Raw genomic sequence first — 11993 nt, forward strand, 5'->3', positions numbered from 1 at the left:
TCCTCCACATATGGGGTATCAGCATGCTCAGGAGAAATTGCACAACAAAATGTATGGTTCATTTTCTCTTGCTACCCTTGCGAAAGTAAAAAAAATTAAGACCAAATGAAAATTTTTGTGAAAGAAAAGAAAATGTTTATTGTTCCTTCCACAATCCAAAAATTTCTGTTATCAAAATTGTTGCCAAATTTCCGTTTTTTCACAAATAAACGCAAGTTATATCGAAGAAATTTTACCTCTATCATAAAGTACAATATGTCACGAGAAAACAATCTCAGAATCACCAAGATCCGTTGAAGCGTTTCAGAGTTATTATTACCTCATAAAGTGACAGTGGTCAGAATTGTAAAAATTGGCCTGGTCATTAAGGTGAAAACAGGCTTAATCTCAAAGGGGTTAATATAGATGTCCCAGATGTTTTGGAAAATTGCAGCTCAAGTAATTCTTTGTTACAAATTTCTCAATTTTTTCACCCCAATAAAATAAAAAAACACAAGCCCACACAACATTTTTTATTTTCCCACTGAGAAAGTCAAAGTTACAGCTCTTAGAAGGAGAAGGAAAAATGAAAGAGCAGGAAAAAAAAGGTAAGCATTCCATGATTGCACACTTAAGGGGTTATAGAGGCCGTGTGTGTGAGTGCTGCTGACTTATTAGGCTATGTGCACACGTTGCAGATTCAGCTGCGACTTTTTCCTCGCGGATCCGCAGGTAAAACCGCAGGTAAAGTGACCTGCGGTTTCACTCCTCTACTATGTTAAAGGTGTGAAACCGCTGGAGGAAACCGCCCAAACAATTGACATGCTGCGGCTTGTAAACCGCAGCAAAACCGCGCGGAAAAAAACGCAGCGTGAGCACAGCGGTTTTGAAAAGCCATAGGGTAACATGGTACTGTACCATGTCAGCGGAACTGCTGCGTTTCCGCAGGGCCAAAACCGCTGCGGAGACGCAGCAGAATCCGCAACGTGTGCACATAGCCTTACACTATTATTTTACTTATACCTGGATCTGTCCACAGTATTTGTCTGCCTCAGATTTATATTATTACTTTCCCACTGTATAGCAGCAGGGACTACAGAAATTAATGAGAGGGAGAAATCCTCCTCTTTTTATTAACCTAAGATGGCTGCCAGTGCCTCATCACCTCAGCGCCTCTGCTCATCCTGCAGCGCAGCTGCTGGACATCGACCACTGTCCAGTCTGTGACTCCACATTGTGATAGATCACAGATCATGTGTTCACTCACTACACTGAGCAGCCAGTCGCAGGAAATGGAGGAGCCCAGTCACAGCAAAGCATAGGCAGTCTTTCCCCCTTGTTCATACACACTGCCCTAAGTCTCCCTCCTCCACTCCTCCCAGCCCCCAGTCAGGCAGGAAGAAGCTAAGCAAACAGCAGGGGGAAAACAAAAAAATTCCCAGCTCCCAGTGGTAAGCCGGCCCCCATCTTTCACATCAAGGAGCCGACTCTTCACCTGGGATACTTCACAAAGGACATATCACTACTTCCGTCAGCCATGGCGTCTGCTATTCTGAGAGAGGAGCTGCTCTGCTCCATCTGTTTATCTACATTTATGGACCCTGTAACGCTGAGATGTGGACACAACTTCTGCCGGGTCTGTATTGGTCGTGTGCTGGCTACACAGGACAAGTCTGGAGTTTATTCCTGTCCTGATTGCAGAAAAAGATTTCGGGTGCGGCCGGCAGTGACGAGGAACATAAATCTCCATAATGTCGCAGAACGTTTCCTGATTACTCAGCAAGAACAAGAGGAGATCACCGGGATCTGCTGCACTTACTGTGTGGACTCTCCGGTGCCTGCTGTTAGATCCTGTCTACACTGTGAGGCTTCTCTGTGTGATAAACACCTGAGAGCTCACAGCAAATCAGCAGAACACGTCTTATCTGATCCCAGCACTTCTCTGGAGAAAAGGAAATGTTCTGTCCATAAGGAACTTATAAAGTATTATTGTACTCAGGATGCCATCTGTATCTGTGTGTCCTGCAGTCTGGCCGGAGAACATCGGGGACATCGGGTGGAGATGCTGGATGAGGCCTCAAAGAAGAAGAAGGAGAAACTGACAAATGTTTGCAAAAAATTAATCGCAAAGAGTAAGGAGACTGAGGAAAGAGTCCAGAGTCTGGAGGAGCGCAGGAGAAAAGCTCAAGAAAAAGCAGCTGTAGAATCCATGAAAGTCATTGCCCTGTGTACAGACATCAGGAGACGGGTGGACGACCTGGAGAAGAAGGTCCTGAGTGAGATCTCCAGGCAGGAAAAGGAAGAGTCACTGCCACTGTCTGCTCTGATCCATCAGCTGGAAATAAAGAAGGACGAGCTGTCCAGGAAGATGAGACACATTGAGGAGCTGTGTAACATGACGGATCCACTGACTGTCCTACAGGAACCAGACACCGGTGACTTGTGTGATCCTGAGGAGGAGGGAGGTGGTGAGGACACAGGGGGACATGATAAACAGCCCCATGATGGAGATGACCTGGATGTGGCTGTGATCTCACACACATTACACACATTATGTGAGGTAATATCAGGTATAAGGAGCGGGATCTATGTGGAGGATCCTGCAGACATATTACTGGATGTAACCACAGCTGCTGATAATCTCCTTATATCAGACGACCTGAAAACTGCAACCTGGACAGAATGGAAGCAGAATCGTCCAGAAACAGCAGAGAGATTCCAGGATTATAATCAGGTGATGAGCAGGAGGGGATTTACCTCAGGAGGACATTACTGGGATGTGGAGGGCAGTAGATCAGGGATGTGGATGGTGGGGATGTGTTATCCCAGTATAGACAGGAGGGGAGATCAGTCACTGATTGGATATAATAACAAGTCCTGGAGTTTGTGGAGATATAATAATCAGTATTCAGTGAGACATGACAGTAAAGTGATCCGGTTACCTGACAAGATCTCCAGTGATAGAGTCAGGATATGTCTGGATTATGGGGCCGGGCAGTTGTCCTTTTATGAGCTGTGTGACCCCATCAGACACTTACACACCTTCACTGCCGCCTTCTCCCAGCCCCTTCATGCTGCATTACGTGTACTTCCCCCATTATTTTCTGATGATACCTGGATTACAATTTGCAGCTGAAGAATAATAGTTGTAAGATATTTGCCCAGAGACCGGTGACATCACAGGGAGGGGAATCGTATTAGCCCAACAGTTAATATAACAGGTCATGTGATCTGTGGACCCCATAACTGTTATTAGTTTTAGGGGAGGTTCACAAAACCGTCTAAAAAATCATTCAGAAAAGTGGGACAATCTTTTTCTGACTTGTCCTCCTCCATGTACAATTCATTTTTTTTTTACAGCAGCTATTAACTATTTACAGTTGTCTGTGTTACAGAATTACAATCTATCCGTAATAATCAGATCCTATACCGTGGCGCTGTATGGCAGCACATTTTATTTTTATTATTTTTTTCCGCACCAATAGATTTGAGTGGATGAGTCTCATCCGGTTTACACAAGAAACTCGCGCATGCTGTGATTTTTTTTTTCACCTGTCGACATTGTTCCTGGCACCGTCTGTTCTTTTTAACTAATATCACTCATACCAAAAAGACCGTCTGGGGAACGACCCTCAGGGCTCCTGCACACGACCTTATATTTCACCCGACCACACTTGGACCTGTGTTGTTCCATGGCGCAGAGACTCCCCCCCCCCGTTCATGTCTATGGGTGTGCTAGAAAAAAAAATCACACGTTACAGTATAGCGTCCTATATCTACAGATACATTGCAATTCTGTAACAGGAAACTAAATGGTTAATAGCTGCTGCTGTAAAAAACAAATTGCACACGGATGATAAGTGAGAAAATAATCGTTCTACTTTTCTGTATGAAACTGATGATTTTTTTATACTCTGGTGTGAACCTCCCATTAGGCCACGTTCACACAATCAGTATTTATGAACCAAACTCAGGAGTGGGTGATAATACAGAAGTGGTGACGTGTTTCTATTATACTTTTCCTCTGATTGTTCCTCTCCTGGTTTTGGTCATAAATACTGAGTTAAAGAAAAACTCAACGTGTGAACATGTCCTGAATTAAATTGGTCTGTGTCTCCCTTTTTAGAGATCGGCTTTACTTTTGAGTGCTTGTTTTCTACATGATGAGCTGTAGTTTTATAGCTGCCATTTTCAGGTCTATATTTTGATCGCTTTTGATTGATTTTTTGCAGCGAATTGTGGTGATGGAAAAAAACCCAGAAATTCTGGAGTTTTGATTTTTTTTTTTTCCTTTTTAGCTTCATGATGTTCACCGTACGGGTGAAATAATTTTATATTTTCAACAGGTTGGACTTTTGTGGATGCGGGAATGCAAAATATTTTATGTTTTAAATTGTCATTGTTTGTAACTGTGAAGATACAATATGTGAATTGTTTTTTTGTTTTTTTTGTTCATATTTTTAAAACTTTTTTAGTTTATCCTTTTTCAGTCTTGCAGCCGTTTGCTCGCTTGTAGTATATACTGTTTTATCTCAGGATTGCTGTATACCGTCACTGGCAGTTTCCTATGAAGCTCAGTCACAATCTGGGCCTTACAATAGGACCGAGGGTGCAGAGACGCGGCCTATACATATCGCACCTAGTGAGGAATAGATAAAGTGTAACAGGAGAATGTATAACTGCTCATCATACAATAATCTGTGTGACGGCCTTATTCCACCTTTCTGTCTCACAGGACAAGGGTTGTCGTTATGTCCCGTGTTGGTCACTTCTGTGATATTTCTGGTTTTCTATCATTTTGGAGATTGTGTTTTTCCTGTAATCCTCACACTGTATTATATCTAATGTAACCGCTCGGTATAATAAACTGTCCTCCCCTCCTGTAATATTACTACTCTGTCACGTGTCTCCTTGTGATATAGTGGGGGCTGGAGGCGTAGCTGTAGGGGGCTCACGGGCAGCCATGGCACCAGGGCCAGAAGAAGAAGAAGAAGAAGAGACGATCCGGACTCATGGAAGAGTCAGCAAATCCCAACCACCCCTGATCTTGCCTGAAACTCCCCGGAAACTGGCGATTCCTAAAGGTTTTCTTTATTCAAGAGGCCGGGAACAGGTCGTGTCTCCTGACTTTACAGTTTTCTCTATTAGGATCATCTCTTATTGGCCACTGCCCACTATGGAGGCCATAGTACAATGATATTTTAATGATATTATGGCAGGTGCTCCGCCTTCCCCAATATTATAATGGCGACCTATCCTAAGGATATGTGATCATTATAAAAGTAGTGGACAACTCTTTATACCCAACGTTTCTTTCTATAAATCCCCACATGCTCTTTTCATGGCGTTTGTCTCCCACTGACTTCAATTGAAAGTAACATGTAAACTATATGGAGAAAAATACTTTATCTAAAAAACTAATTAAAGCTGCCAAAAAGGAAACAGAAGCACATTACTAAGGAGAGTAAAACTATAAAACTAATCCCACACTGTTCTTCAACTATATCAATAGTAAAAAAAGTGAAAGTGTAGGCCCCTTAAAAAATTGTGAGGAAAGAATGGTTGTAGATGACGAGGAAAAAGCTAATATATTAAACATCATCTTCTCCACGGTATTTGTGCTGTTCCATGCATGTTTCTAGTTAAAGAAATGTATTTATGTTTTTTCGCTTGTCTCTGCTGCCATCTGCTGGCCAGACCATTTAGTTCCTCAGTCTTTCCTTGTTCAGCCTATGGGGAGGGGCTTCTCTTCAGCCTCTTCTCTTCCTGTTTGCTCAGTCATCGGCAGACATCTTACCAGAGAGAACTGTTCTCCCTCATGAGCTGAGGAAGCAAAGTCTTTTGACCCGCAAGTAGCGACTCCAGAGACAAGCTCCATGCAAGAGACTCAATGTAATGTTTGGATCGTTATCTACGGAATAAACCAACATTGTTCTTCATCACAACGCGTGTATGCTTATCGGAGAAGCTGTTAAGGGTCATGTCTGCCTCGCTTATTGGATACACAAAGGTAGGAAACGTCTCTCACTTACATGTCTGCATACCTTTAATCGCCATTAAGTGGGGACAGAACAGTCAAAAGACTAGCTTGCCGGCCCATACAAGTCAGAAGACTACTTTTAAAGCTCATAAGCAGCTAGAAAACCTCCTTATAGCCCAGCACCCCAGCTACAGATCTCCATCTGCCCCGTCTCCCTATGTGTAATCTGCCCAGCAACAAGCCTCGCACACCAGTCTGCCTGCTGCAGTGCACGTCTGGACAAGCCTAGAAGTAGCTCCACCACCTGCCACATCTTGCAATAACTCTGCTCGTACTGTTAATGAGGACTGTCTATGCACCTGCTGTTTCCTTCTGGCCACATCGCTCCTAAAGGCCTGCAGTACTCCATACCTCATTACCGCGCATCAGCGATCCACGAACCCCCAAGTTTCGCCAAAGCCACTCTGGGAATCTCATCCGGGACCTCCCGCAGAGCCACACAGCGATTTTCGGACCCCGATTCAAAAGTTGAATTTTTTAAAGAGACAGTACACCTTTATTCAAAATGGCCGAAAAAGACCTCGGACAGGTCCCTACTGCTGAAACAGTGCAAATACAACCTGATACCGTCCACGATGAAGCCCAGGAGGCAGACCCCACATCTCAAGCAGACCAAGTCACCCGACCAAAACGTTCTGCCAAACCAACTATAAAGGTGCTTGAAAACTATCACAATATGAAAGATGAGCTATGTGATCACCTGGAAGAACAGTGGGAATGCGTCACCTCTTATATGTCAAGACTCGAATCCTCATCAGGCAACGCCGCAAGCTTGCAATCCGTCATGGAGCGGCTGAACACCGCCCGTGAAAGGTACAAGAGACTATCAGCAAAGTACATCGCTCTTCTAAAAGATTTTAATTCTGATGAAGCTCCTCCAGACCTCAGTGAGGCGCTAGAGACGGACAAGGAGAGAGACGCCAAGGTCCAACAGGCCATAAACAAGGCTGAACACCGTATCTCTCACCTGCAAGAAACCAGGTCACACCGATCGACCTCATCTAAACGTTGCTCTCGGTCATCCAAGGCATCGTCCTCAAGAAGTTCAACCATGAGCGACAGGATACTAGAGGCCCGCATAAAGGCAGAGGAATCCAGAGTGAGACGCTCTTTCACTGAGAGAGAAGCTAAGGCAGAGGCAAAAAGGGCAGAAGCAGACATGGAAGCCAAGAGAGCAGAAGCAGAAGCGGAGGCTCAGCTGAAGATTCTTCGGTCACAGATGGAAGAGGAGGTCGCACTAGCTAAAGTGAGACTATTTGAGCAGGCGTTGATCCAAGGTCCTGATGCAGCTAACTCGCCACCACTGGAATCAGACGATCCAGTCAATCGCACAAAAGACTATGTACTAAACCAGCTACCTGTAGCAACCCCGGTCTACAGTACCGTCCAAGTCGACAACACCAAAACCTCCAACGTACTTCCAGAGGTGCCAGTACCCTCGAAGGCACCCGAGCTAATTAATGACAGTCACCCAGAGATACCTTCTCAAACACAGTCACCACCACAAGATGGCAACCAAGTGTTTCCTGACCCACCTTCACAGCTCAAGCGGTATTCGTCAGATTCTTCAAGGGCTAAACCACAGCTCAACCCTGCAGCAACATCGTTCTATCCGGGAACAGCTCATCCATTCACACCAGGCGGCCCATACGCCCCAGGGGCATCACGAGTCGTCGTGGCAACGAGTGGTGAGAAGTTGGATATGTCCGAGTTCGCCAGGTTCATGGTGAGCAGAGAGCTAATCAACACCAGTCTTACGAAGTTTGATGATCGTGCAGAGAGCTACAGGGCCTGGAAAGCAACCTTTAAGGCAGCCATCGCCAATCTCAACCTAACTGAAGAACAGGAACTTGACCTCCTGATAAAGTGGTTAGGTCCAAGCTCTTCAACCCGCGTCAGGAGCCTCAGAGCGGTCCACGTGGGACAAGCAGAAGCAGGCCTCGCTGCCGCATGGCAAAGGCTGGAACGCACCTTTGGCAGCGCAGAGGCAATAGAGAAAGCCCTATTCAAGAGACTGCAGGATTTCCAAAAGATCAACCTTAAAGACGTCCACAAGCTGCAAGACCTAAGTGACCTGCTAATGGAGCTGGAGCTCGCCAAAAGAGACCCTCGTCTGTCTGGGCTGTGCTATCTGGATTCAGCCCATGGAGTAAACCCGATCGTGGTGAAGCTGTCATACAGCCTGCAGGAAAGGTGGGCAATGTCAGTATCAAGATACAAAAGAGTGAACAACGTTACCTTCCCTCCATTCATCCACTTCTGCAGGTTCATCGATGAACAGGCCCAGATGAGGAATGACCCCAGCCTCGACTTCCTAGAGTCCAACGCTTCGACAGCCGCACCAACTCCTGCGCCAAGGTATGAAAACACCACATACAAACGCAGAGACACTAAGAGAGCTGTGAGCGTTAGGAAGACCGAGCTACCGTCACCTGCAACGCCCACAGACGAACAGAACATCGTCTCAACACGAGATAAATCCTTTAATCGTGAATGTCCCATCCACAAGAAGCCACACTCGTTGACCAAGTGCAAAGGGTTTAGATCCAAAACCCTACAGGAGCGCCAGAAGATCCTCACAGAGCTCGGGGTTTGCTTCAAATGCTGCGCATCACTTGAGCACATGGCCAATGACTGCAAATCCACAGTCAAGTGTGGGGAGTGCCACAGCGAAAAGCATGTTTCAGCCATGCACTCAACCCGAATAGCTAGAGACACACCGGCTGCAGTCACCACCGCTCCCGCTCCAAGTCATGGCGGGGAGCCACAGAATCAGACCGACACCGCCACAACTGTCTCCTGCTCATGCTCAGAAGTATGTGGAGAGGGCCGCATGGAGAAATGTTGCGCCCGAATATGCCTCATCAAGGTTTACCCCGAAGGACATCCAGAAAAGGCAATGAAGGTGTATGCCATCATAGACGACCAAAGCAACCGGTCCCTGGCAGGAGCCAAATTCTTTGAAGCCTTCGGAATTAGTGGACCATCAGAGCCCTACACCTTGAACACCTGCTCAGGCCGCATAGAGACTAGCGGCAGAAGAGCCCAGGGATTCATCGCTTCTCCTATCAACGGGAAGACTGAAATACCTCTGCCAACGCTAGTTGAATGTGACCAAATACCCAGCCTTAGGAGTGAAATTCCTACCCCAGAAGCTGTACTTCATCAGCCGCACCTGAAGCACCTCGCAAGCGTCATCCCACCTATGGACAACAACGCGGAGATTCTACTCCTGCTCGGCAGAGACAACCTGAGGGTACACAAGGTGCGACAACAGTGCAACGGACCTGACTACGCACCATACGCCCAGAGACTGGACCTCGGATGGGTAGTCATAGGAAACGTGTGCGTTGATCGATCAGAAATCGACTCCTTCAGGACCTACGTCCATGGAGACGGACGCACAACCTGCCTAAGGCCATGTCCTCATCACTATGAAGTGAAAGAGAAGCCCCCAGACTCAATACAGCTGCCTGACATCGCTTCTTCTCTGCGTACCGACAACTTGGGAAGATCAGTCTTTCACATCACCAAGGACGACGATAAAGTAGCCTTGTCAGTGGAGGACAGAGAATTCATCGACATAATGGACCGTGAGTTCTCTAAGGACAAAACCGACCACTGGGTCTCTCCATTACCCTTCCGATCCACCAGGGTAAGACTGCCAAACAACCGAGACCAAGCTCAGAACAGATTCAACTCTCTTCAACGTTCAACGAACCACAAACCTGAAATGAGGGAGCATATTGTCGCCTTTATGGACAGAATATTTCGCAACAACCACGCGGAACCCGCTCCTCCCGTGAAGAAGAACGAAGAGTGCTGGTATCTGCCTTCATTTGGTGTCTACCACCCACCGAAACCAAACCAAATCAGGGTTGTCTTTGACTCCAGCGCCAAACATGGAGGCGTATCACTCAACGATGTCCTCCTCACAGGTCCCAACCTGACGAACAACTTAGTAGGAGTGTTGCTGAGGTTCAGGAAAGAACTCGTCGCCATCACTGCCGATATCGAACAGATGTTCCACTGTTTCCTAGTCAGGGAGGACCACCGGAACTTCCTCAGATTCCTGTGGTTCAAGGACAACGACACCAACAAAGAGATGGTGGAATACCGAATGAGAGTCCATGTCTTCGGGAACAGCCCTTCACCCGCAGTAGCAACCTACGGTCTCCGAAGGACCGCATCAGAGGGAGAGTCTGAGTATGGCACAGACGCAAGAGACTTCGTTGAAAGAGACTTCTATGTAGACGACGGGCTCAAATCACTGCCCACTGAAGAAGCAGCCATTGATTTGCTCAAGAGGACCCAAGGTATGCTGGCCCAGGCAAGGCTCAGGCTTCATAAAATCGCTTCAAACAGCCCGACCGTAATGAGAGCCTTTGATTCGGGTGATCATGCCCCTGGATTCAAGGACATTGACTTGGGGCTAGACAGCCCACCCGTGCAGAGGAGCCTAGGCATCAGATGGGATCTCGCAGCCGACTCCTTCGGGTTTCAAGTGAATTGCTCGGACAAACCGTTCACAAAACGTGGTGTCCTCTCCATAGTGAACAGCTTATTTGACCCGCTGGGGTTCGTGGCGCCCATCACCATACAAGGCAAATCCTTGTTGAGACAACTATCTGAAACTGTCAAGGATTGGGATACCCCGCTCCCCTCCGACAAAGAGAAAAAATGGGAAACTTGGAAACAGTCGTTGTGCGGATTGAACAATATCCACATCCCGAGATGCTACACCAAAATCTCCCTTGCCTCTAGCGGAAGGAAAGAACTCCACGTCTTTTCAGACGCCTCCACAGAAGCCATAGCGGCGGTTGCATACCTGAAGGTGATGGACGCCAGCGGGCAAAGCTACGTCGGATTGGTGTTCGGCAAGGCGAAGCTAGCCCCGAAGCCCGACCACACCATCCCCAGACTCGAACTCTGTGGAGCCGTCTTGGCAGTGGAAATTGCTGACTTCATACTACAAGAACTGTGTATCGAAATAGATGAGGTCCAATTCTACACCGACAGCAAGGTCGTTTTGGGTTACATCTACAATACATCGAGACGATTCTACGTGTATGTCAGTAACCGCATCGAAAGGATCAGGAGATCCTCCAAACCGGAACAATGGCGTTACGTACCATCGGAGCTGAATCCAGCAGATCTTGCAACCAGACCCATGTCTATATCTTCTTTCGTTAACTCTTCTTGGCTTACAGGTCCAGAGTTCCTGCTGAGACAGTCAGAAGAAGGTGTCCAGGAAGACTTCAGCATCCTAGATCCAGACAACGATCCAGATGTCCGAACTGAAGTCCATACCCTGACCACCAGTGCTGAGAAAACATCCAACCTCGGCTGCCAACGTTTTGAACGTTTCTCCAGCTGGTTAAGACTCGTCAGGACTGTTGCCAGGTTAGTGCACATCGCCAGATGTTATCGTGCAGACTTTAAAGACAAGGACTGTCATCGCTGGCATGTATGCCACAGACCTCTTTCTGCTGAGGACATCTCCCGTAGTGAGTCCCTCATTATACGCCACCTCCAACAGAGCGAATTCGCCACCGAATGGAAGTGCTTAAATAACAAACAGCAGATTCCATTAAGAAGCCCCCTCGCCAATTTAAACCCAGTAATGGACAGCTTCGGCTTACTGAGGGTTGGCGGTCGTTTAAGCCAGGCTCGTTTCGGTGTCGCAGAGCAAAATCCTCTCATCATTCCCAACAAACACCACGTTACAGTCTTACTGATCCGTCATCATCATGAAAGGGCTGAACACCAAGGCAGGCAAATTACAGAGGGCACTCTACGGTCTGCAGGCCTCTGGATTGTCGGGATGAAGAGACGTGTAGCACAAATACTTCACGATTGTGTGCACTGTCGCAAAGTGAGAGGAAAGCAACTGTGCCAACAAATGGCCGACCTACCTACAGATAGACTTTCCATGGAACCACCTTTCACCTATGTGGGCCTAGACGTTTTCGGA

At 47.0% G+C, this 11993-nt stretch overlaps 1 protein-coding gene across 1 annotated transcript; it reads left to right on the forward strand.

Annotated features, from left to right (window-relative positions):
- The first annotated feature begins 1129 nt into the window (after positions 1–1129).
- LOC141083460 (E3 ubiquitin-protein ligase TRIM39-like) lies at positions 1130–4870 on the forward strand. The gene has a single exon (XM_073567735.1). It carries the CDS (start codon positions 1517–1519, stop codon positions 3113–3115), a length of 1599 nt encoding a protein of 532 aa, XP_073423836.1. The 5' UTR covers positions 1130–1516; the 3' UTR covers positions 3116–4870.
- Positions 4871–11993: the final 7123 nt, after the last annotated feature.

Source organism: Dendrobates tinctorius, unplaced genomic scaffold (genome assembly GCF_039654945.1).
Source record: "Dendrobates tinctorius isolate UK_male_01 unplaced genomic scaffold, ASM3965494v1 ptg000020l, whole genome shotgun sequence".
Taxonomy (NCBI): Eukaryota; Metazoa; Chordata; class Amphibia; order Anura; family Dendrobatidae; genus Dendrobates; species Dendrobates tinctorius.

Bases quoted from the DNA above. Each gene is read 5' to 3' on its own strand.
- LOC141083460 (XM_073567735.1), top strand. From the start codon at position 1,517: ATGGCGTCTGCTATTCTGAGAGAGGAGCTGCTCTGCTCCATCTGTTTA.